The sequence below is a fragment of the Equus quagga genome, unplaced genomic scaffold, assembly GCF_021613505.1.
Source record: "Equus quagga isolate Etosha38 unplaced genomic scaffold, UCLA_HA_Equagga_1.0 146_RagTag, whole genome shotgun sequence".
NCBI lineage: Eukaryota > Metazoa > Chordata > Mammalia > Perissodactyla > Equidae > Equus > Equus quagga.
Window position 1 is genome coordinate 7,414,614 of NW_025796728.1, and position 27,513 is coordinate 7,442,126.

Here is a 27,513-nt window from a genome sequence, read left to right on the forward strand (position 1 = left end):
CCACAGCCTGATTTTAGGGGAAAAGTACTTAATATTTTACCATTAAGTGTTGGGTTAGCTGTAGATTTTCATATTCAAGAAGTTCATTGCTATTGCTTATTTGAGTGTTTTGTCCTAACAGGCAATCAAATACTAAAAGACACCACGGATGCTTGGTTTTAGGCCTTCTAAGGGCAAGTTTTCTTTGGCTTTTCCCTTAGCTCTACAACATAGTCCTTACTCCTTGGCTTTACAATAAAGATGGGGCCCTTCTGAGATTTCAAGGAAATGTTCATTGTATTAACCACTTGAACACCAAACTCTGACTTTGCAACACAGGCAGCTGCTGAAATCTCTACTCAACTCTTTGGCCTCTCCACTATTTCTTTCCTTTGTGTGATATTGGAATTATAATAAGAAATATATATTTGGTTTTCATCCTCTTTTCTGGCACAGAGCTCCTAAAACCCTTAGAATTTCCCAAGTGATGGGAGCATAAAGGTGTCTCTTGTGATGTTAATGAGGTGACTTTTGGAACTCATCTAAGGATAGGGGCTGATTGCCAACCATGTGATTGGAGGGTTGAAACTTTCAGTCCCATCTCCCTGACCTCTGGGAAGGGGAGAGGGATTGGAGGTTGAATCAATCATCAATAGCCAATTATTTAATCAATCATGTGAATGTAAGGAAGCCTCCACAAAAACCCAAAAGGATGGGGTTTGCAGAGCCTCTGAGTTGAACACATGGTGATTTGGGGAGAGCCGCGTGCCCGGAGAGGGCATGGAAGCTCCTTGCCCCTTCCCCACACCTTGCCCCATCTGACTTCCTGAGTTATGTCCTTTTATAATAAACTGGTGGTCTAGTAGGTACAATGTGTCTCTAAATTCTCTGAGCCATTCCAGCAAATTAATCAAGTCCAAAAGAGGGGGTTTGGGAACCTCCAATATATAGCTGGTTGGTCAGAAGCACAGGTGATAACATTGCCTAGTACGTGTTCAATCTACATAGTGCTCTCATGTCCAGCTCAAGACGACAATGCTAGCACCTTTTGGGAGCACTTTCAATGGCAATAGCACAAGACAGATGTTTAAAAAACAAACCCAGACAACTCTTTTGACAACTTTTGTATCATCACCAAGAAATCCATCTGATAACATTAATGATTTATCATCAATATCATCAGCTCCAAGACTATGCTATAGCTTTTTAAAAAATTCTACTGCCTAAGTATAAATATGATCATATTCTTCCCCACTATCCACAGATCGCTCTTTCCCTGCAGCTGAGGCACACATAGAAACAAGTCATGCCTCTAGAGATTTGAATCAACTCATTCTAGACAATAGGGTAACATTACAATAGGCATCATTAGATATATTTTGTTTTTTCTTCAGAAAGTCAAACACATTTAGGGAATCAGAATTTGGCTATCTTGTGATGGTACTGGATAGGCCACAAATTCCAATTATACAGACCACAGTCTAGCATGGGGCTTGGCACATAGTAGTTGTTAAATAGATGTTTATTTACTAAATTAATGAAAATAATCACAGCAAAATTCAAAACAAACGCAATTGTAATAAACAAAGTTTATTGATTAATCCATAAACATGACCATTTCTTTTAAAAAAAAGTATAAACCAAATTACTGCCTTCAGTTAACAAAATGAAGCTTTCCCTGGGTGGAAGCTCTGCCTAACGAGCACAACTCTTACAGCGCTGAAGACCATTCTCGTTGCAAGCTGTACACTTCAGGGCTTTGAAAGAGTCTGTAAAGCAGTTTCGAAACACTGACATCTTGCTCCCATGGCACATGGAGCATGGAAGAAAGCCAAAGCCTCCACAGGAGGGGCACTCGTGTGGATGCTGCACTCTCTGTAGAGGGTGGAGGGGGACAAGAGAGGAGAGGAAATTTTAGTGTGAACAACTCAATCAGCCCTTCTGTCCTTCTGAACTGTGGGTAGTCGTAAAACAATATTGGCACAATATGGCTATGGACATGAAATCACCTCCCACTCATATGTTAGATCCAGGGGAAAAGCTGACTGAAATTTCCTTCATTGCCCCATTGATGGCTATTGAAAGCACAAGATTGGTTTGGAAAGGCTGGAAACCCATCATATGAAAACACATATTTACAAAACAAATAATTCAGGAACTGGTTACTTACATTAAGGGAAAACACTGTAACTTTCCCTTTAGCATCTCTTAACAGTTATATGTCTTTGTTTATGTAGGGGAGGAAGACATTTTCTCTACCCTCTCTGGGTTCTTCTGGCCAGAGAACGAATTAAATTCACATGAGACAGAATAGCAGGAGAAAATTAAACAAAGCTTTATAACATGTATACATGGGAGAGGCTCAGGCAAGCTGAGCAACTCGCCAAAATGGCTGAAGATCCCACCTTAAATATAATCTTCAGCTAAGGACAAAGGAGGATGTTGGGGGTGGAGGGGGAGGCGATCATGGGAGATTACCCCAAAAGTACAGTAAACAAATGCAGATTTAAGTCCTTGCCTTTGGCATTAAGAGTTTCTAGAGATAAGGTCATCCCCCTCTTCTTCCTGGTACAGAGAGGGAGACACCTTTACAGATGGAGATTTCCTTTACAATGTAAATGTCTCCTAACAAAGGGCAAGCAAGTTCCACTCCTCAGAGCCTCCTTCCTGTCTGCAGTTTATTAAAAGTAACCAGCCCCAAATAATCCTCATGTCAAAGAGACATATCTTGGGGTGGCCAACTCCAGGCCCCCACATTTATATGATAGTATCACTAATAGTGAGTCTGGAAAATCAGAAACCTAAAAGCTGAAGTGTGGAGGAGCCACTATCAACTGAAGCTCCATTGTTGTAATGCACGTTTGAATAACACTTTGTTTTTTAAAAGCACTTTCAAATGCATTACAGAATAGAATCTTCCCTCATCCCTCCCTTCACACAAGCAGAGACCTTCTGTGAAGCAGATAATTCAAGCATCATTATCCTCATTTTATATTTAAGGAAACAAGAATAGAAATCTCAAGACATTTACCCAAGTCTATAAAACTTCTCACAGTAGCTATCAGCCTTTCTACCTCAAGTAACAGTAGAATAAAAATAACTACATAGTGTGTTGAGGATAATATATTGAAAATTATTCATATGCACTTCTGATTGCTTTTTTTTTTTAGCATAGAACCTTTGCCAGAGTCCACTAGTGGCATCCATCAGCTGGGAGGAGATTAGGAGCCTTTACAGAATGAATACAAAGAGAAAAGTGACTTAATTCCAAGCTTCTGATTTGCAAAATGGGAGTTTGCAGCAATGTTTAAAAGCCAGCTTTGTGAAGAGAATAATTACTAAAATAAGATTGGGAAATGTGGATACACACACAGAAACACACTCAGATAAACGTACCTAACATACACATATGCATAGCTTTTCTCAGGAGATTCACAATTGAACATATTAAAGTCTTAAAAAATCCAACTAAAAAGGAACCTGATTAATTGAGTTTAACCCACCATTTCCCCTGTATACATGCTATGAAACACTTTTCCCACAAAACAGCTATAATTCTCTCATTATTAATAACTTATGGAATGTACTTTGGGAAATAAACATTAAGGACATGATTATCTTAAAATTTATGTATTCCTAGACCACTTTTCAGATATGCATTTTCTGTATATAGCAAGACACACTTGCAATTACAGTTTGACTTAGCTATTCTATCAACATCCATGTAATACCTCATTTTTAGTGGCACAGAATTACTTTGATGAAAAGTAGTGGTTGCCAATCTGGATGACACAAATAAGGAATGCTGTCAAGATCGTAGAGATTCAAAACTCTTCCCAAAAGTTAGAGTGAGTTTGTGCAGCAATTTAATTACTTTGTAGGTAGTTTTTTGTCATTTATTTGTGCAAGAATTGACCAAAAAACGAGGTACTAGACTTGCTATTTTTCATAATATTAAAATGCCTTTAGAAAAAACAAACTTTGAGTAAAAAAGAAATCCAGTGATGGAAAAGAGGGTAGTTTAAAAGCAAAATATAAGAGAATTAGTAAGTAATGATGTTCTTATCAAATTTTAGAAAGAATATAAGATAGACAGACTTTTGACATTCACTAGAGCTATGCCAGAAGGTTTTATCAAAAATATTTAGTAATTTGTACAGCAAGAGCACCAACTAGGCAGAACAGATGCTGGGTGAGCCCAGTCCTGGAGGAAGGAACTGCAGGGCCCCTGAGGCCAGGACTTCACCCATTAGTGCTGGATCGTAAATAGTCTCGGTTCCAAGTGGAGAAGGGTTGTCAAATTTTGCAATTAAAAATATGAGATGGCCAGGTAATTTGAATTTCAGATAGGCCACAAATAAATTTTTGTATTGGCGTGTCCCAAATATTGCATGGGACATACCTAAACTAAAAAATTATTCATAATTTCTCTGAGGTTTAGCTGTAAGGGGGCATCCTATGTTTTATCTGGTAGCTCTTATAGGGGAGTTGCTGACAGGGGAGAAGAGAGATGCTTATGTGTCTTGGGGCAGCAGCTGTTTACCAACCAGGATAAACTATTTCAGTATCTTAACAACCAGTACAAACATGTTTCAATATTTTCAATAACCAGTACAGCCGCAAGAGTGCACACTCACTAAATACCAACTCCCGCTGCTAGAACCCAAGACACCTGTGAATGACCAAACTCTTGAATAGCATACAGTTTTCCCATAAGATATATTTGTGATGACAAGCTTAGAATAACAAAGCTGGAATGAATGTGAGTGCTAGGCAGCTTCCTACGCCTGTTTACCAGCTACGTCACTCACTCCAGACACTAGGCTCTCAGCATGGAGAATTCAAAACGGTAACTGAACAACATTAAAAATTCCTTTACATTCATAGACCTCCAACATGGCTTACAGACATTATTTTCAGTGGGTCAAAATATCAAATGTTAAATCTATTTGATGAGTCTACTGTTTCTTAATAATTTATCCACAAGTCCAAACAGATTTCCTAAAATAAGATTAATATATAAATACTAAAAGCTACATTGACATTTTTTCTTTTTTCTTTTCTTTTTTTTAAAGATTGGCACCTGAGCTAACAACTGTTGCCAATCTTTTTTTTTTTTTTAAAGGGAATCACAAACAGACCAAGGCCACCTAAAACAATGTCCTCAGAATCTAGACCATGCTCTGATGAGATCTGTCTTTTACTCAGAGGTGTTGAGAGTATTCAACGCGTTAATTCACGTAAGATGAATAGAACATTGCTTGATACATAGTAGCCACTCAATAAGGTTTGTCATTATTAGCCATTATTTCATTAATAAATCCTTATTTGAAGGGATTTTTATTATCTGCTACCTCAAGCTAAATTGTTTGTGGTCACATGACACAATCATTTTCTGTAATCCCTGTAGTCATTTTAGTTAAACATCTCTCCTGTATTTGGCCTTTTGGTGCAAGGTCTTGCCACTGTAAGAAAGGGAGAATAAATGTGTTTCAATTCACACGCCAATTCTGACTTCTTGGAACAGTGTTGGAAAGATTCTGAAGCCACTTCTATTCTCGAGAAAAATTAGCTGTTTCGGCCATAAAATCATGGGAGAAAAATGATGGCTTATAGAGCAAATAGAGTCTATACCCAATTCTCACACTAATCTGATGTGATAGAGACTGCCTCATTTTACAAATGAGGAAACAAGACTTTTAATGAGCAAAAAAATGTTCAGGTCACAGGGGGATTAGAAAATTGGAAATTGGAGACCTCCCTCCAAGAGCAAAATCCATGGTCTTTCTTCTTTAATAGTGATTTTCAACCTTTATTTACACGCATTTTTCCCAAATAATATATTACATGGGATCACCAAATCTAAAACAGTTAAAAGGCTAAATGCTACCATTAAAGCAGAAGTGAGGCTAGGGGCGGGAGTGGTCTTAAGGTCAACCCCTAACACTCTCCCAGTGCTCCATTAACCTCCAGGAATCCCATTCCTCTTATATCATCCATAACAGTCCACTCCACTTGTTCTTCTAATAAAAATAAATAACTCAGTCATTCCTAGCTATCTCCTTCAAAGAGTACTTTTGTTATAGTGGAACTACAGTTGGCTTATATTAGATGCTCCTATGTCCTAAGTTCAGCACCTCAGTAGATAGCTTTGCCCTCAAGGTAAGATGGAAAAAGAGCGAAGGAATTCCCCCAAACTTGGGCAGTGTTCCAGGCTGGAAGAAGAAGGAATAACTGAAGTCAACAATAGTCATTATTGGCAATAAAACAGACTTCCACTTTCAATGAAGAGGTTCACTACAGAAACTTTGACCTTCAAGTAATTAAGGAATCCAGGGTAGCTCTTCAGGGCCCTGGCACCCTGCAAAGCCAGAAATCATGCAGACTTGGTTGAGAATAAAACACAGAGTCCTGAATCTACAGAAGGTTCCTCCTCTGAATAGCGGTTTGGGTAGAGGCCGATTTCTTTAGGGTAGAATTCAAGAAAAAAGGAGTGAGAAATCGTCCTCCTTTCATCTCTTTCTATTCACATATTCTTGGTGAAGGGCTTTTAAAAAATAGATATTCAGTGGGTGAGACTCTTTCACTTATTCATTCATTCCACAAATATTTATTGGTTGTCCACTTGCCAGGCATTGGAGATATAGCAGACACGTCCCTGTTCTCTTACTGGTGGCCCTTAGCCCTGCCATAAGGTCTTTGAATAGGTCCACTCCATACTGCAGTCATCTCAGTTGAAGCACACAAGAAGTCCTGAGTCTCTAACAAAGGACAAGGGACAATGATGCAAGGATGGAGCTCATGAATGATTGTCAGATGGATTTCCTTTGGAGCACAAACTCAAATTTCAGAAATGTAGAGTTTTTCCCATTATCTAATATAGAAACTAGGAAGAAAGCCTGGCCCCCTACATCCAAAAAGATTGGTCATGAAAACCCTGTGAATAGCAGTGGAGCAATGTCTGATATAGCACCAGAAGATGAGAGGATGGGGCAAAAAGACCAGGCAGGGTTCCGCTCTGCTGTACACAAGGTCACTAGGAGTCAGAATGGATTCGATGGCACTAACAACAACAAAATATAGAAACAGCATGCTAAAATCAAGAGTCTTCAGTGTCTTCTTCAAGATCAGGAAATGAATGTACTTCTTATTTTTAACTTCACATCATCTAATCCTATTTCAAAAGAGCTTGAAAGTCTCTTAAATATTCTACCAAAGAGGAATTAACTTATGTGAGTCTCTGTGACCATAAACCTCATCATCCAGATTGTCTATGAAGCAGACTCAATTGACATAACAAACTGTCAGAGTGCACTCTTGGCATATAATCATCTCTGACAGTTCGCCTCTATGTATTTTGTTTTAAACTATACTCAACAATTTAATTCAACAAATACTTGTTACGTGCCTGTTAATAAACACCTCTCTGTCTGATCAAGCTGATAATAAACAGGATTTTTCCTGATAATTAAAGTTTCTAGCATCCTCAATTTGCAGGGTTGGGAAAGAAGCCACTGAACAAAATGCAGACACAAAGAAAATTTGGAGCTTATAATCCTAAATGTATAAGCCTGAACCTATGAGTCTGATTCTTGAGCCCAGTGGGATGTACTGCCATAAACCTACTTAAAAACATGTTCAGATTTCAGAGAGAGGCCGACCGAGCACACGGCCTGATTTCCCAGAGGAGTAGGTGGTTGCCTGCTGTTGTAGTCTCTGAACATGCCGTGACCACCCCCCACGGAGAGAGGCTGTCATCCAGATTGGCGCTTCTCCAGGGAGGGTCAGGACAGGCTCTGATAGCTCCAATGGACAGGCAGCCTGTGCCATTTCCAGCATCCTCAGTGTAGCTGGGAATCTTACCTCTGTTCTTCATGAACAACAAATAAGTAGTCACCAGCCCTCAGGGGAGAATCAGGCTTTACGAGAAAACAAGTATAGAAAATGGACACTGTGTTGGCAATCTTACTAGAAATGACAACAAAATGTTTTCTCACATCTTTAAAAAGCATTGCAAGGCAATAGCTTACTTAGAGCTTCTCTACTGTATAGGATCTTTAATCCAGTCTCTGCCATAACCAGGTGTTTGTTAATACATCTCAGGACTCCCCTGCTTTCTCTGTGCGGACACAGCAGGATCAGTTATTCATCTTGGTTATTGTTTTGAAGGAATCCTTAGACACCTCTTTGCTTCTAATCTTTAGCCTGTTTATTAACATAAATAAATACATAAATATATAAATAAATAAATTTTACCAAAAAATGTTTTCATTCATCATTTTCACCCAAGCATTTTCCTACATAAAACAATAATTTTTCTTTTCTTTTTCATCAACTAATTGCTTTGCCTTCTCCAAAAAACCTTGGACCAAAAAGGATTCATTCATCTATTCACTCAACAAATATTTGAGTGCCCATTATTTGACCATCCCTGTTCTAGACACTAGAGGTAAAGAAGAGAACAAAATTGACAAGAATCTGTGTCCACATGGAGTTCGTATCTCATTGGGAGGCTCCCCTGCACACTGCCTCAGGAGCAGAATCCCCATTGGGGCAGCTAGCTCTATTGAACCCAAGTCTCCAGTCCAGCCATATTTCACTTGCTTCTGCTGCCTTTGGTCAGCTCCTCATGTCTGAGGCCACTGACAATCTTCATCCACGACTCAGGCCTACTCAGCTTCCCAGAGCAATTTTCAGTTGAGCAGGATGTAAAATATGATTCTCGGACCAGAAAACTTGAAATTACTTGTTGACTCCATTTCTGAGGGCCCATCCGCAACTGCCAGGCCTCTTTCCCCATCTTCACTGGGGATAACTGCTGACAATTGGAGCCTGAATTAGGAGGACCAGAGCAGTCATGGTCTACTATGTAGCACCCAAGTAACAAGAAACTAGAAGTTATTGGGATCTGCTTGGTGTCTCTCTAAAGTTATCACCAATTTGCCTATCTTCCAAGATTAATCAAAGCCCAGTGTTAAAACCCAGTCTGTTCCCTGGACCTAATAGCCTGCCCACCTCCCAGGAAACTTCTCACCCAAGCCTTGGGTCTTGCCATGTATGGTCAGATTTCCCAGACACCTACATGCCACTTAATTTGAGTGATGGCAGTATAGACTCATGTTTAAGATCATGAACTTTGGAGTCAGGCTGATTAGAATTAGGAATCAAACGCTATCTATAAGGGTTTGAGCAAGTGAATTCATCCTCTCTGCCTCTGTTCCCTTGTCTGTCAAATGGGGATAATAATAAAACCCATCTTGCAGAGTTGTTGTAAGATTTTAATGACTTAATACAAATGATACTAAGAACATTACTTGCTACACGGTAAGGACTCCAGTGTTTCCTGTGTTATGAATATTTAACTCCTGCTCCATTGCCAAAAGCCAACCAGAAGAATGAGATGGGTTTGGATCTGAATCCTGCATCCCTTACCCGCTTTGCTTGGCTCTTCCAGCTTCTCCAGGACTAGTCTCTTTTCCTGGGTTAGTTTACCTTAAACCCCAGTCTCCTCTCAGGTAGAGTTCAGTGCTTTCTTGGGTGGCTTCAAACTCTCTACTAGCTTTGTTATATGGGAAAAGCAGTCCAATGGAGTTATAGCAACTTGCAACTCCTATAACATTAGAAGCCAGTATCATACCATTGTTTTAAACATTAAGAATAGTCTTAAATGTTTGCACCTTATTTGTGTCATCTGTAGAAAGAGACAGACTTAATGAAGAGAACAAAATCTTCTTTCCAAAATTCTTTGAGCTGAGAGAGAGGGAGGGCTATGTTAAGATAGCATGGTGATGTTAGTCAAGTTGCAGAATTAAAGAATTATAGACTCAAAAGAATAAAAGTCCATGAATAGCTAAGTCAATTGTCAGTCTTTAAACAGAGCAACAAGGGTGATTCACCCTATAAGAATCTAAAAGTTGCTATTAACCACAGAAATGAAAACAGTATGATATTGGTACATCAAGAAACAGATAGATCAATGGAACTTACTAGAGAGCTCAGACAAAGACCCAAGTATATATGGGGATTTTAGTATAATATAAAATTGGCACAACAAAGCAATAAAGAAATAATAGATTATTTAGTAAATGATGTTAGAAAACTAGCCCACTATATGTAAGAAAACAGAATTGGATTCTGTATGAATTAAAGACCTGGGTGTGAAAAATTATAAAGTTAATGGAAGAAAATGTAGGATAATAGGGTACTTCATAAATAAATGTTCAAAAGCAAGGGATGGCCCCGTGGTTGAGTGGTTAAGTTCACGAGCTCCACTTTCACAGCCCAGGATTTTGCCGGTTCGGATCCCAGGCGAGGACCTAGCACCGCTCATCAGGCCATGCTGAGAGGGTGTCCCACATAGCACACCCAGAAGGCCCTACATCTAGAATATACAACTATGTACTGGAGGGCTTTGGGGAGAAGAAGAAGAAGGAAAAAAAGAAAAAAAGAGTGGCAACAGATGTTAGCTCAGATGCCAATCTTTGAAAAAAAAAAAGTTCGAAAGCACAAAACATAAGGAAAAATGATGGCTTTGATTATATCAAAGGGTTCCTATTGGGTGAATGGCACCAGGAAAGAAGATGAAAAAAAGGGAAGGAAATATTGGCAATGACTAAAACCCACTAAAATTTAATATCTAGAATATAGAAGGATCTTCTAAAAATTACCTGCCCCCCCCCCCCCCCAAAAAAGAGAAAGAGACAATTCCAGGACTTTTAATGGGCAAGGCATAAGAACACACAATTTACAGAAAAAATGTAAAAATCTAATAGGCATACAATGAGATGCCCAAACTCAGTGGTAATCAGAAAATTGTAAATTAAAACAGTAGTACAATATCCCTCTCTACCTGCTATCCTGGCAAAAATTAGAGAACTGTAAATCAGAGAACAATGTAAAATATTGTCAGGAATGTGGAAACATACGAAACCTCCTTCTCTACAGGAGGGAGCGTTGAATGGTGAGCCGGAGAGCCATCTGGCACCTCCTGGAAAACTAAGTATATGCACAAGCTAGGATCCGGCAATTTTCCCTCACAGAGAAAGCCATAAGGGAACATGTTCAAGGTTGTTCCTTGCAGCACTGTTTGTCTGAGGAGGGAGTTAGAGGCCATCTGGGTGTCCATCAGTGGAAAAGGGGGTAGATAAAAAATAGTGGCTGGGCTCCATACAGCTGACTGTCCAAAACAGGGGCCACTAGCCACATGTGGCTATTTGACTTTAAATTTAAGTCAAGTAAAATTAAATAAAATTAAAAATCCAGTTCCTCAGTCACACTAGCCACATTTTAAGTGCTCAATAGCTACATGCAGCCAGTGTCTACTATTTTGGATAGTATAGATATAAAACATTTCCATCATCAAAGAAAGTTCTTTTGAGCGGTACTGCCATGGAGAAGTATGCAGCAGTTAGAAGAAAGGGATTCAATGTTCACATAGCAATGAGGCGGTTCTTAAAAATATAGTGCCTAGAGAAAATAATCAGAAACAAAATTAGATATATTACATAACACTACAAAAATTAAAAATGTGCACAGAAAATAATAATACACATTAACTAAGTTCAATCACTTAAATAAAAAGATAGACATTAACCCAAATTAATGGTTTCACGGGATTGGAGTAAAATATAGGAACAAAAGGAAAGAAAGAAACCCATCCACATAGATTTTGAGCTGTAAGGAGTTTTAGACTATCAAATACACACCCTCATTGTATTTGTCCTTCTGGGCAAGATCGCAATATAAATAAAACATGATTCCTAAAACCAAGAGGCATATAGCTCATTTGGGACAAGAGGCAAATACCCACAGAAAAGTAATATGAGGAAAATTTCAATAAGCACCCAACAAAAAGAGGATTATAGGAATTCAAAGGTGAGAGAAATCAGAATAATTTTAGGAAGAAGTGATACTGCAGATGGGCCTAGAAGATGCTGGAAGGAAATGAGGAATTAAACAATAGCATTCTGGGCAGACTGAACAGCTTGCACAAAGGAATGGTAGTAAGAAACCACAAATAGTTCTTTCTTTCAAGTGAAGTGGAAAGAACGGTACAGAATCAGAAACGAGATCAGCCAAGGAGACCAGACCAAGAAGAGCAGGTAGAGACATACAGATCCTGGGTGAGCATGTTCACTAGTTCACCTGGGAAAGTTCACCTGGTTCATGTTTGCTGTCCCAGAACAATTATTAATGCCCCCTTTCCACCCTCAAAGTGTACCAGTTGGACCATAAAATATTTTAGCTTCCTTAACATAGATAGAAACAGGCTGATACAATAGTTTAGCAAAGACTATTAAGGGATTCCTGGTTGCAAACTGATTTGATACATTATATATTTGAATGTTTTTCTCTCATGTTGTAATTGTAAGTATTGGAACAAAATTAAAATGTGCGCTTTTGCAGAGATAACTTTTTCTGGAACCTTCAGAAATGATGAGCTGGTCCATGGGAAAAATAAAATAATTTAAACGAAATATTTAAATGTGCTTAAAAGACAATTGCCTCGCTAGAAACCCCTCATCAACATCTCTATTATGGACAATTAGGATCTAGCAAAGCTGATTGGAATTCTCACCTAGTAGCATGAGGTTGTTAGAAGCTAACACTATAGTCACTCTAGCTGGAGCAAACCTAAAGGCAGGTGACATCAAATTAAAACTGCCACATGTATCCTGTTACATATTTGTAAGAACACGGTGGTTGGGGAGGGAAATTCAATTAGGAAAACTCAATTACAATCAGAATGTGTTTAACATTTTGATTACTAAAAGTAAGGTGCTAAAAGCACAATTACCTCAATTTTGGTTAAAAGGTCTTGCAGTTCTCCTGATTCATTCATTGACAAAATTTTCTCAGCACCCTATTAACAAGAAGAGGGTAGGGGGGAAAGAAAAATCCATTTTGTTAGTATTTGAGAAAACAAAGTTCTAGCCAGGAAAGCTTAACCCACAAAATACTGAACACAATTCTTCCCTTCAGATCCAAGCAAACTTGCAGCCCAGAGGCCAAAGAGGAGAAGACATTTCTCTCTCCTTTCACATAGTCTCTCATGAGATAAGGTTTACTGCAGACAAGGGAAAGACTGCCAGCTGGAGGTGAGTGCCGGGAAGCCCACAGCTGTCAGATTAAGTCCAGATATGGAAGGTTCCAGCACATCCTTTAGAGTTGTTCAGGGAGCCTGAAAACAGCTCTACCATCCGGGAAAGGACAACTTTGAGCAAATTCCCAGCCTGGGCTGTCTCTGCCCTATTCCAAGAAGTCCTGGACATGGCCCTCCTTAGCCTCACGCCTGTAAAGATAACAGCAGCTGATAATAATAATAATAAAAATAGCCACCAACACTAATTAAACACATATTGTGGGCTAGGCATCCAACGTCATCTAACTGGATGTGGTAGACTCTATTAATAGCAGAAACTGACCCTCAGTGAGATTAAATAACAATCCCAAGGTCACCCAGAGAGGAAGCAGGGTGGGAATTTGAACACCAGGACAGGACTTACTCCAGAGTCAATGTTTTAATTTCTCTATCTTTACTGTGGAAATGAGAATGGGGACAATGTATGTGCTTTTCAACAAATTCATCACGTTTCTTCAAAGTACCTCATTTTCCTTTCTTTTCCAGCCTCTTACTTTCTTCCAGTCTACTTCCCAAGGTATAGCCATAGACGAGGAAGAAGGAAAACTTGGAGTAACTGTTTCTAATCCAAGGCAGAGACCACGTCTGCCTTGCTCACATCATATTCCTGGCACAGAATAACAGTTGCCAGCACACAGGTGTTGAATCCATTCTGATTAGTCAACAAGACAGGGAGAAATATCATCACATAAAAAATACTTTTTGGATTTCTATTTGTGCTAGGCAGGGTGGAAAACACAAGGACTCATGTAAAAAACAAAAAAATCCTAGTTCTTAAGGAGGTTACAATATATTTCTATGTAAACACACATCAAAGTAACCCACAAGGTAGAATGGAAAATAAGTGTCAATGAGTGATGCCAAAGAAGAGTAAGCTCAGGAATGACAGCAGCGGGGAAAGATCTGCTTCCTGAGGCTAGAGAAGGCTTTCTGAAGTTGATAGCATTTGATCTTGACCTTGAAGATTAGGTGAGGTGTCTAAGACAGGGGAGGTAATCCCTGTGGTGAGGTACAGGAACCTTCAGTTCTGAGTGTCATTTACTTCAGTGTATCTTGTATAACCCTCATCAAGAAACGTCGACTTGATATATTTAAACGCACTATGAATGAATGCACAGAGCCACAGAGGATCTATGTAGGTTTTAGTCTTTCATTTGTAGGTGGTTTTGCTAGGAATACAGACATGACGCACCTAAAGTGAGACACTGAAATCTAAAACATGGTAATAACTGGTGATGTTTTACTTTTGCTACAGTCTATTTCTTTTCAGAGTTAACTAAGACAAAATGGGAAAAGCCTCTAGGGAATTTGGTACATGAGCTAAAGCAGCAAGGAGAATATATGACCCATTTTTCTTCAGGGAAAGAAAACACACTGTAATGACTCCAGACAAAATGAATGTACCAGAGACACCATCACAAATCTCTGTCCCAGATCATGTCTTATCTTGGCAGTCAGCGTGTCATAGACAGTTGTTTAGAATTCAACGCATAGGCCGAATTACCCTTAAATACATGAAATTTGCTCTGCCTTGGCCAAATAATTCCAGCACCATCAGTACTACCAAAAGAGACTCCACGTTTTGGGAAAAATGCAGGCTTTGCTCCCATCATCAATGTACCTAAAGACATGGGAGCCTCTGCTCTTCAAGACACCTGGGTGTGTAGAGCTCAGGGGGTGCACTAAGTGCTTAAGGTGGGAAAAATTTTGCTTTGTAACAGAGACCTGAGAGCTGAGCACCTCTGTCCCTCTCTCAACTGTGGCCGCTCAACGTGGCCTCCACCCACAGCTCCACCTGGCTGGGCTTCAGATCAGTTCCTGGAACGGGTTCTCTGGTCCCTGTGCCACCTGCTGAGCAGAAACAGTACCAAAAGTCCTTGTTTCCCCACAGGGACCCACATCCCCACCCTCTACCTGACCCTGTCCTTGTTGAACCCGACAGCAAGATCCTGCAGGGCAAGACAAGGAAATCAGATGGTGCCCTCTCTGCTCCTGAGCAGCAGCGGCAGCAGGAGGGGATCGCAGTCCAGCCAGCAAGTTTCAGGATAGATTAGATTCCCCACATCCTGAGGCTAGAGACATTTACCAGGGTAGCTCTCCACCTGCCCGGCTCGGCACTGCATTTACATGTTCCAAAGGTCTCACTCCATGCAATTTTCTGTCAAGAGCATTCCAATTATTACCTAGCCTATAAAGAAACCCTATGTCCCCCAAAGAGAATGCATTTCCTTCAGAATTAGGAAATAATCTTTTCCTGCCTGGTGTTTGGCTAAGAATACGACATACGAGTGTGTTACTTTTTAAATATAACTCTACCATTCAATTCTATGCAAGTGGAAATTGATAATCATGCTACTATCTGGCGTAGTTTACCAAGACTTCCAGGACACCTACAGAAATATTTCTAGTATATTTTTCAATTGATTTAGAATCATTTTTTTCCAAAAATAATATAATTTATGTGCTTTACAGACATTGGCTCTTTGAATCATCAGTGCAAAGCAAGCAATGTTATCTCAATTCTTTTTCTTTTGAGAAAGATTGGCCCTGAGCTAACATCTTTGCCAACCTTCCTTTAGTTTTTTTTCATCTGTGGGACACTGCCATAGCATGGCTTGATGAGCAGTGCAGAGGTCTGAGCCCAGGATCCAAACCCACGAACCCCAGGACACAGAAGCGGAGGGCACGAACTTAACACCACACCATGCAGCGGGTCCCTTATCTCAATTTTTAAAATGAAGAAACTAAAGTGTGAAGAAAATAAGGAACATGCTCAGGGCCTTTCGGTTAATCACTACAAGTCCTGGCCAGATCTTGAATTCAGGTCACACTGATTCCAAAATCTACGCTCTTTCTATTGTACCGTGCATGCTCCCAATCACCGATATAACACAACTGTTTTAGTGAAAAACAAAATAAACGTACAGATAACTCCTGGCCTGGGGAACACGACAGTCTACAGTTAGGGCTCAGTGTTGACTAGGTGCCCAAGAAGCTCATGTGAACAAAAGCTTTCACTACAATGACTCCAAACAAAACGAATGTGCCAGAGAAGCTACAGAACATCCCCGTTCTTTTTGTATCTCAGCACCATGCCCTATTCAGTTATTTCAGATGTGTTGCATATGCCAGGAAAGGACCTATTTCATTACCCTTCAATACATGAAATTAGCTCTATTCTCAGTCAAATACTTCCCTTCTTAAAATTCTAAGCAGTGAGCTGGGACATGTGAACAAGCCACTTTATTTTACATGTCAAATAAAGCTTCTTAAAGATAAGACAGTCTATATAATTTTTCCTCAGATATAGATCACCAAAGAAGAGACTCATACTTTCAAGGACTAAGAAAAAGGTGAGAAAAGAAATCAGCCCCCTGCTGACTAAGACTGTCAGAACACTTACCCACCATTGTTCTCCATGAACGTGCAGTGTGCCGCCATGCTCATTCACACTCATTCCAATGTCCCTTTATTCATTTTCACATTCCCCCCTGTTTTCAGCCCCCATTATGGGTTAGGCACTAGGCTAAGTGTTATAAAATAATTTTAAAAAAGAAAACAATATGGTAACATAAACATAATTAAAGAAAAAGATATGCAACAATAAGCAAAAAAATGGCTCCCATCACTGAGGAAATGTAAAATCTTTTGGAGAAAATAGATGATTATACAAATAAATGAAAATTTCTAACTGTCATAAATACTGCAAAAGTGAAGTTGGCACAAGATGCTACGAAAGCATAGAATCGGGTGAATTTAACCTAATCGGGAGAGTTAGGGAAAGCATTCTCCATAAAGTGATGATGAAGTTATCTTTTAGGAAAAATAGTGGTTAACTGAGCATAGAGATAGAGTGAGGGAAGGAAATTAATTAGGACAACAAGGTTACCAAATATTATGTGTACTTGACCCTTTGTTGTCACCACTGCCTCTCATTCTAGATAAGTTTTGTTCAAGGAAACTTCCTATCAGATTCTACACTGTATTTTGGATCAGAGGCCTGGAGAAAACATAGGTGAGATGCCAGGCCACAGTGAAAGCAATCGATTTGATACAATAAGCTGAAGAAAACAGTAGATTGGTATAAATCAGCTTGTATTTAGCACACTCTTCTAGAGCTCTGGGAGGATTGCTAGGTCAAGAGTTTCCAAAAACCATTATAAAAAAAATAAACAAATACAAACATTTAAGTATTTTCTTCTCGAAAATTATTGAAAATCCCACCCACAGATTTTAGTCATCCCTTCGTTGATATCCAGCTTCTGGAATTCCACACAAAACACTAATGTTTGAAAACTATTAACCTGACATTTCAAGGGGCCTGGAAAAACTTAAAAATTTTCTCATTAATCAAAACCAAACACGAATTTGAATGTATAATACAAATATACATACTGTGTGTCTGTGCATACATACTGTATATATTATTTTATTTTACTTTCTATTTACATTTATTCATACACCGCTTCATCTTACTGTGAAACCAGCTTGCAATAAAAGAGCCATACAATGGTATAATAAAATAAAATCTGAGGAGGAATTCAGGACATAGGAAATGTCCTAAATAAATCTCAAAATAATAGCTATGATAGAGCCTTAAATTTGATTCTGAGTCAGCTCCTCAGTTGAAACAAAATTTTTCTTAGTACATTAGTCTCAACAATGCAATGCCTTGCATAATATTTTAGATGAAGTGGCTAATATAATAAGGTCCTTGCTTTTTCATTAACTATAAAAATATAGTCTTCAGGGGCTAGCCTGGTGGTATGGTAGTTAAGTTCATGCTCCACTTTGGTGCACTGGGGTTCATGGTTGCAGATCCTAGCACCACTCGTCAGCCATGCTGTGGCGGCATGCCACATACAAAATAGAGGAAGGTTGGCACAGATGTTAGCTCAGTCACAATCTTCCTCAAGCAAAAAGAGGAAGATTGGCAACAAATGTCAGCTCAGGGTCAATCTTCCTCGCACATACACACACACACAGAAAATATATGTACATATATAGATAGTCTTCAAATAAATGCCATCACAGACATGTCTCTTGAATCAAACAGTAGAAGTTTTCATCTCTCCTCCTGGTTTAAACCAGGCTCCTTTTCCCTCTCACTTAAGTGCCGCCCTGCCATTTATTTATCTATCTCTGTCCATTTTATTGCATACTCTACACTGCTTGTTGGAGTATCTTCTAGTGACTGGGATGAGACCCACACCCTTTAGCATAGTCTACGAAGGCCTTCACTCGCTGGTTGCACCAACCTTCCCAGCCCTGTCCTTTAATACCATATGCTCTTGATACTCGGAATTTCTCCCCTTCTCCTGAACATACTCGGTCCTTCCATGAGATCATATGCCTTTGCACATGCTCCATTCTTTACTTCAAGTTTTTTCTATCCTCCATAAACTCTGTCCTGGAAAGCTCCTATACATTCTCCCAAACCCATTGAAATATTACTTTCTCAATGAAGCTTCTTCGATGTTCCCAGACAGAATCAGCTGTTCCCTCCTCTGTGCTCTCAGACCACATTTTGCCCCACTGCACAGCAAGCCCAGTGGTGATTACAGGACCCAGCACTTTGTGTGGTGCACCACAGACACTCAATAATAAGTATTTGCTGTATTAAAGTCCTGACTCTTTTTGTAAATACAGTAAATACAGGATTAAATTCCAAATGGCTGTTTCTTATAATGACTGCTGATTTTTAAAGGAAGGTATAAATTAAAGTGCACCTTTATGGAGGGAAACCTGCAAGACACTAAGCTGATGTGATCTGATGATAGAATGCCAGATACCTAGACGAATGAGAGGGACAAACACTGTGTAAATGATTTCCCCTAACCATCGCTTCTCTCGTTTGGCTGGAAAGTGAAGAGCAAACCCCTGGAGGCTGCGCTCTCTCATGCAGGCCAGGAGGCTAGGACTGTCTAGTGCTGGCTGCTAGGATCCTTCTGCTGTGTAATCAGCAGAGCAGATGGCGGGGTTGGCGTTCAAGGAGCTCAACCAGCACCTAGCATAACGCCTGCCAAAGGATGTGCTCAATAAATGTTTGCTGCTCTGGCTGCCATGCCCACCAGAACGGGAGGTTACATCAACCCTGGAGGCGGGCCACCTGGGCCTGCTGACAGTGTCAGAATTTACTTCGGGATTCAGCTCTGGATCTGCTCCAGTACGTGAAAAAATTCCATTGAGGCCCTGGACTTCTACACCAAATTCTTAGGCTTGGAAAATGCTGAAAGCAGGTATAGCAATATCCCACTAGGGTCTTAAAAAACACAGTAAAGATTCCCATGGATAATCTATTCTAAAGAGCATAGTTTTCTTGTTCCTCTGGCAGGAAGAATTAACTGCAAAATTAAGTAAACTCATTGACTTATTTTACGCAACTATATAATACAGACCGTTGGGTGTTAGAAAATGCCTGCCAAAGACAATGATTTTAGTTGTACATAATTAATGCTGAGCCATTTTTTTTCAGAGTAGCTGTAAAGAACAATTTCCTGTGGAAGCCAATCTTGATTTTTTTATAATAAAGCCGTATCATCAAAATAGATGATCATGGGAATATATTATTCTCTTCTCTATTGCAGGAAGTCATCTCTCTTATTCCTTTAAAATTAATATTAAATCATACAAAAGTGGTATCAAGTCACCAGTTAAAAAAAAGATAGTGTTGGAGTTGAACTAGAAGAAGCCAGAAGACTCTTCTATTTAATAGATTTAAGATTGTCTGCTGTGTCACAAAATTCTCTTTGCATAAACTGATTTTCAGAATGCAGTGGTTAAGCTCACCAAAGGTTTTCTAAATAAGACCCCAGATTAAATCCTAGCACCTCCACTTATGAATTAATTTAACTAGAACAAGAAACATAAACTCTTTAAGGCTCAGTTTCCTCATTTGTAAATTGGGTATAATAATATTTACAGTGTTGTTGTAAGGATTACATGAGATGATATATAAGTCTAGAACCTTGCATGACACAGAATAGAAATTTAACAAATAGTATTTGTATTCTTATTCTTATTCTTATTATTAGACTCCCTGAGAGCGTTTATAACTTAGAATCAATGTCGAGCTCACAAAATTCGGTCCACAAACATTTTCTGTCTAGAGTCAATAAATAATAAAATATAAATAGAGATCTACAAAAGTTTTACATTGTTTTTAGATGATATGACCATAAAGTGAAAGACAACGTAGTTAAAAAAAAAAAAAGGAGGGGCTCATGCAAAATATTGGGATGAAAGACTCAATTTTGTGACTTATTAAAAAGAAAAGTTGGTATGAAATTTGAGGACTTTACAGACCATAAAGGTTCTCAGCTAAGTTGCAGAATGGCTAAAGCATTCTTCATTATGGGAAATTTAGCTAGCTTTCACCTAGGGCTCTCTGAAGAGTCAAAAACTGAGGACAGCTAGTGAACAATACTACTGAAGAAGATTGAGTAGATTGCTTTTCTGGGACAATATGGATATTTAATCATTCACCAGGAAAAATACTTGAGGAAAATTCACATCTTAAAAGTAATTGAGAAATATAGTTAGTTGATCAAAATATCAATTAAAATTCCATTAATAGGAGAGAGCTCCAACTTGAATGGGCCTTAATTTCAGACGGGATCCAAGGATGTTCGGACATGGATCGGTTACTGAAGACTCATCACTGCAGTTTATATAGTCAGTAAAAATGACTTTACCTTTCATATTTCTATCTTAGTAAAATTAGCAAAAGATGGAAGACATCACCCCCGGTTGCCACCTAGAAAGATTTCTCTGCAGTGTACTGAAGGTCATGGTCATGAAATGAAGCAGATATTCCATTCTTACAAGGCACAACAATACTAAAGAGTCATGGTTGTCTAATAGTGGTTCTTGTTAAACTTGAGAATCACCCAATGTATCTTTCAAGATCCCAGCAGGACAGAGATGGTATTTATTATTATTGCAGATATTATTATTTATTTATTATTATTTACTAGATGGACCTGATGAAGGGCCCTTATAAAGAAGTGTGGACAACATTAAGTAAACCAACAAGTTTGGTGAAGCACCCAGTGGCTGGCAATAACCGGAAACTGTTACTACCCCAGGTCTAATGTTCATGAGGAAGATGCAGAATCGCAGAATCTAACAAAAGATGTAGCTATGGGAAAGAGGCAGAGAGAAACTCAGCAACTGCCAGAAAGCATCTCAGAATGAAGGGAGCAGAGAAAATAAATACCTCCACCAGATAGAGACTCCTGCCTCGCTCAGATTTCCTACCCTAGCCTCCCCCTGACTGAAGGCAGAGGGTAAAGGCGTCTGTGCGATACAGCCTGTAAAGTGGGCCTTCCTGAGGTTCAGACCCAGCCAGAGAGAGTGGATCTGGAAGGGAAAACAGAAAGTAACCAGTACAACCAGCAATGAAGCTGAAGATTTCTTTCATTCTATTGGGGTTGATGCCTGCTTGAGTCCATCTATTATGTATCTTCAGACCAAAAGAATAAGGATGATGAGAATCTTCCTATAACCTTAGGGTGAAGGAAAGTGAATCATGCAGGTAACAAGTTATGTCAGGAAGGCTGCCACGTTGGGGTTAAAATTGTGGGCTTAGCCAAACATCATATCCTCTCTCTGCTACTTTGTGTGTGAGCTGGGTAAGTTACTTAACCCCTCAAAACCTCAGTTTTCTCAGAAATAAAGTGAAGATAAAGATATCTCTATCAGGTAGGGCTGTAAGAAATAAATGAGATAATGCATGTTATATGCTTAGCATGGTGCCAGGCACACGCAGAGCCTTGGTAATGGGAATAATATTTGTTTATTCTTGTTGTTGTTTTCAGCAAACTAGGAGAAGTAATGGATTTTCCATTGAGCCTAATTCCAAAGATGTGTTTTGAAAAACTCATTGGCAACCACTTTCTTTTTTAAATCAACAGCAGTGACCTTCTCTTGTTGGGACTATCCTCCTTCTACTGAGAGTGTGGAGAAAATATTAATTACCCCCACCTCACTGCTCTATCCATTGTCCACTCTCCTTTTTAGTTAGAAAATCACCTGAAATTTATTTGGGAGTAACATTTATGAAATATTTGTTTCCTGACCTCCTGTGTGGTTAGATGTAGCCATGTGACTAAGTCCTTGCCAGTGAGATATGAGCAGAAGTAAAGCATACAGCTTCCAGGACATACTCTTAAAATCAAGCTGATCATCCTATATGTACTCTTGTTAACTTTTAACAAGCTGGAAAAAAATGTCATGGAGCTGAGCCATTTTTAACCATGAAGTGAGGACTCACTCTGAAGGAAGATGCAACAAGACAGAAGAATCATTCATGGGGCAAGACAATCTATACCCCTGGACCACTAACAACTCAGATTTATTTTTCAGACAAATAAATATCTACCTTGTTTGAACCAATAACCTATGATTCACATAGATGATAGATGAATACATAGATACATAGATAAATACATAACAGATATAGCTGTAAAGATACACATATATGTATGTATAGATACATAGTTAGATTTATGGAGAGAGAGACAGAGAGAGTGATAAGAAGAGGAGGACATTAGAGAGAGTGAGTTGGAGACCAGCACAAACTCCTGGGTACTTCCCAAAACTTAAGAATTTTTTTTAGGACAAGATTTAGGAAAAGTAAAACAGGGTGGCAATAGTAACCTTGTCCAAAGAGAGTTCTTGTTGATATTTTTAGACTCTTTCCTTCATTCCTCCAGGGACTCTCCCTGCCAAAACTGTCTCCTGTTCGGAGAAGCAAAAGGAGGAACTAATTGTGCAGGCAGGTTCAGGGAGGATGAATACACTCAGGTCTCTAAATCTGGACTGAGAACAAAGCCTGGTGCTCCTTTGTCATCTCCCTTTGTCCTGGCCTCTGTGGCCTCCAAACAAGCAAGGTTGGGATTTTCTGAAAGTTACAAGGTTCCCCTGATTCCTCTCTTGAGGACCTTGGCTGTTTCAGCAGGTAGGACAACGCCAGGAGGACAGTTCTTAAGGAGTGTGGGAGGAAGGAGTTTGAGCAGCGACACAGTAGCTGTCCTAGGGGAAGCCTCTAATAGTTTAATGAGGATCTGGCATTGACGACGTGCTCTACAAGCACCACTCATTTCATCTTCACTGCATCCCTGAAAGTTGTCTTTTAAAATCCTCAATTTTAAAAATAGAGAATCTGAGACTCAAAGGTTTATAAAAGTACACGTATTACGAAGATACTTGTTCAAGATCATCATACAGCTAACAGTTGGCAGGGTCAAGATTCAAATCTAGGTCTACCTGGCTCTAAAATCCATGCTTTCCTTCATTGAACTTCACTTTTTTCAGTTCTAAATATATGTATATTTAAAAATAATATCTCCATCTAAGTGATACTAGGAGAATAAAGCATGATACTAGCACACGTTAAGCCACAGTTTAATGTAGAACGTAGTAAGTACTTAATAAATAATATCTATTACTACTGTTACTTTTATTACCATACTCAAACACCATGATAGCAATATATTATGTTTTCTCTAATGTTCAGTGATAGATGACAAAGAACATAGATTTTAGATCTTATCATTTCATATACCTCATAGACTGTTCCAGCATCTTATTTACGCCATCAGTGTAGGCAAACTTAGACTGTGAAAGTCTGACCTGTTTGTCTCCTGTCTTCCTTCCTGTGAAGCACACAAGCAAATGGACAGAAATAGAGGTCACTGGTTAAAGGATGTAGGCAGGTGTGTTTCAGGGCACCGAGAGTAAATACACAGTCCCCTGATTTAGAGGATGGGGTAATATAAAAACTATCCATGAAGTGATCATTCATCTTACCAACCATTTAATAAGGCAAAGCACAGTCACTGCAAAAGCATACCTGAAGCAGTAAAAAGAAAATAAAAAAGTAAACTGTGAGAATAAAACGAAGTTTAAAATAATCAATGAAAACTAGATAAAACTAAGCAAATAAAATCTAGGAAAAGATACTAGTGAAGTAAAATATTATAACCAAAGCCACAGCAGACTAAAACAATTAAAATAAAGAGAGCCTCAGAAACATTTTAAAAATAAAACAAAATGGGAAAAAATATTGGAAAATATAAAAGTAACCAGTTAAGATATTATGAGGTATGAGAATAAAAGTCAAAGAATTTTATTAGAATGTATAAATGAAGCAGTCTCTAAGACTCAAAACATAAACCCTCATATGGAAACTATCCAGGCTCTTAAAACCAAAGCACACACTTACTAAACTATAAATGGCACCATCAAATAGCCACTTACTCAAATCAGCATTCTAGCAGTTGACCTTGACTCCTCACTTTTCATCGCCCCACATCTAATCCATCAGTAAGTCCTGTTGATTCACCTGTAATGTTTATTTTGAATCCACCCATTTCTCATCACCACTACTGACAACATACTATTCCAAGGGTCCACCACTTCCCTGGTTTTATTCTTGCTTGCTACCAATCTCTTCTCCATGAAGAGACCAACACTGTATAAGACTGCCAGCTAGCATGGGACTAGACTCACATTAGTTTCTCATAAATATTTGCTGAATGAAAGACCATGCTGTAGCATTCCTTTCCAAAGCTTTAGCTCGACTAATGGACAAGAATCCTCAAGATTCAGAACCAAGGAAAGAAAGCAGGATGCTTCGTGTCCATGGCCTTCACCCACGTCTGGCACCTCACTCCCCCAGGCGTACTGCCTGCCTTAGATCGTAGTGTTAGGATAACTCAGTTCAACAAGGTGGAATTCTGTGGCCTGGCTCCTTGATACCTATAGTTTGCAATTTGGTCACAATCTCCCTTCCTCTGGTTGCTCTTTGTTCTGAAATAATATAAGATTGAACAACACAGCACTGCCATCATTCCTAAAAAGGAACAAACAAAGACAATTTGTTATGGTTCAACCTAATAAATACACACCAGTCCACCACAAAAAGGAGCATAGAATTAAAGCTAAAGAATGTGCTACAAATAATAAAATGCATCCAAGCACTCTTTCAAAGACTACCACAACATACAGGTACATTTCTAAATTAAAGATGCCAGAAAACACCGCAGCAACTAAACTCTTCTTCAATACAAGTCTTGTCTACATCAGATCATAAGTATCAGTATCTCCTTTTTCTATGGGACCAGAATAAACTATCATCTCTTTGCTCTGGGATTTGCAATCAGGATAAAAGAGACAGAAAGCAGGAAAATCATAGCATCAGTTCCTTGAGCCCAGCATTCAAGACAAATCAGCTAAAATGTAAGAAGGATATCACACACACGCCCAAATGATGACAAGCAAGCATTTGGAAGCTTCTAGTGAGGTACATACACTGCTGAGGACTTATGTTTGAGAGTTCAAATAAATAGATTTGTCCTCTAGAAAAACTCCACATAAATCCAGATACCTTTCCTCCCAGTGCAGAATAAATAACTGTCACTGATTCCTGAATCCAGTGTTTTAAATTGGATACTTTCCAAGAGTCAAAAATTCAATTAAGAGAACAAGCTGGACACTTTGCAGAGTCCAGCATCAAGCCCCATGCCAAGCTATCATCTACTGAGTGGTGATGGGCCTCAGCCTCTGTGCAAGGTGAATCAAAAACTAACTAATGCAATAAGACCACTGTATTCAGGACAAGCAAAATAAACAAAGTCGAGACTCTCTGCAAATGTAGTTAATTGAGGACCAAGGAAGGAAAATTTGACTGTGGTACAAAGGCATTCCAATAATCTCTGAGAAAGAGGTAAGGGTTGAATTGAAGAAGAAGGGAAACACCTATAGCTCTACTTATTGTCCCTAGTTTATGGCTGAAAAAGTTATGAATTTATAATACAGTCCTTGCCACTTCTCCCCATATGTTTTGGTAATAATACAATCAGCATAGGCTTATATATCACAACAGTTAACAAAAAGTACATTAAGTAGAAGTTAAACTCCAGCAACCATCTCACATCAAACCATGTTAGGAATGTAGTGGGCTCATTGCCTCCCTACCAATGCTCACAGACTGCTGAGACAACTATATGCTTTGGGCTGGTTTAATCGTCTATTTTTTAGGAGCTGTTAGTGATTGACAGCTGTTTTCTTAATTCAGTGTATGATAGACTTTATATGAGTTTTTGAAAATTCCTAATCATTGCCTCAAGCAGGATACCTCTAAGGGAAAAAGTTGCTTGGGGGAAATGTCCTGATTTGGGGGGTATCTTGAGGGCAAAAGTGCATCTGAGGATGGGAGAGTGTTGGAGCCCAGAGGCAGTAAAGGAGAATGGCCTCACTGCTCTGTAGAAGACAAAGAAAGAGTCTTTGCTTTTGCTTCAAAGAGAGAGGACAGAGAGGCTGGGGACAAGGGGTGCTGTCAGTGCTAAGTGGGGCAATCTAAGGCTGTGTGGTGAAGACACCTGAAGGGCTGTGCCCACAAAACAACTTTGAAGAAACTCAGATTTAATTGGAAGCTGTCTGTCACAGCCAGTTTGTTTAGTGCAAAGTCCCTCCTTTCTCTCTCTCTCGCTTCATCTACCCCTCTGAGTCTGAAGTAAATTCTGCTCCGAAGTGCTTTGTAGGTATCGTGTACAGAGAAACCAGAAAGGGCTGAATTTCACAACAAGGGTAACTATGGTGCAGCAGAGAAACTGCAGGAAGAAGAAATACACCTGAGGCAGAAGCTATCGTAAGAACGCCAAACCTCTTTACCCTCCTCCCCCCTTTGCCCTCAAGAATTCATGAAAATCTTGGTGAGGATTTTGGACATGCACCAAGAATGCAGTTTTGCAGCTCACTTTAATGTCCCCCATATCCTAAGTGGTCAGAGGTCCCAGGAGTCATCTGGGTTGTGCTTCTGTTAAGCCATTTGTTCCTAAGTTGTCTGTTGATGTTAAAATACCTTTTGACAGCCCAGGAGAACCTAATGTAGCTACCAAATATCAAGTCAACAACTTGAGGTGTATTTCATTGCCAGGAAAGCCAAATCTACTAATTTGCTAATCATATTTTTTAAGCTAGTTCTCAGAATGTGTCTGTGGCAGACAATATTGAGCCAATGACTGTAGACAAGAAGAAGGATCAGAAAGGTGAAAAACATTTCTTCTGTTTAAATTTCCGTTTTCAGAGGGGATTATTCCTTGAAACAAGACCCTCTACATTATGGAGAAGTCAGGACACGTAAAATGTTTAGATCAGATGATTCTCTGTTGGGAAATGCCACAAATGTGAAATTCAAGCATGCCTGCCCAAATGTGACCTCTGTGGTATCTCCTTTTTTCTTTTTTTTTTATGAAAAGGCACAAACAGACATTTTCCCCCTTATAACAGCTACTTGGATGACTTTTTATTCAATCATTTATATTTTTACAATTTATCATTAACTTGTAGTTCTGTGATATTATCTTCAGAAATTAAAATTTTCCATT

At 39.1% G+C, this 27,513-nt stretch overlaps 1 protein-coding gene across 2 annotated transcripts in view; it reads right to left on the minus strand.

Moving 5' to 3' along the window:
• LOC124232961 (glutaredoxin domain-containing cysteine-rich protein 1) overlaps positions 1-27,513 on the minus strand; it is a 179,795-nt gene that overhangs the window by 66,730 nt on the left and 85,552 nt on the right. The window contains exons 3-4 of one of the 2 annotated variants that reach the window (XM_046649926.1): positions 12,776-12,841; positions 1,630-1,854 (exon numbers count right to left, since the gene is read on the minus strand). In XM_046649926.1, coding sequence (XP_046505882.1) covers positions 1,675-1,854; positions 12,776-12,841 — 246 coding nt within the window. In that variant the 3' untranslated portion in view covers positions 1,630-1,674. Of the gene's footprint in view, positions 1-1,629; positions 1,855-12,775; positions 12,842-27,513 lie in introns of those variants that run through there. The other variant, XM_046649927.1, reaches the window with a different exon arrangement.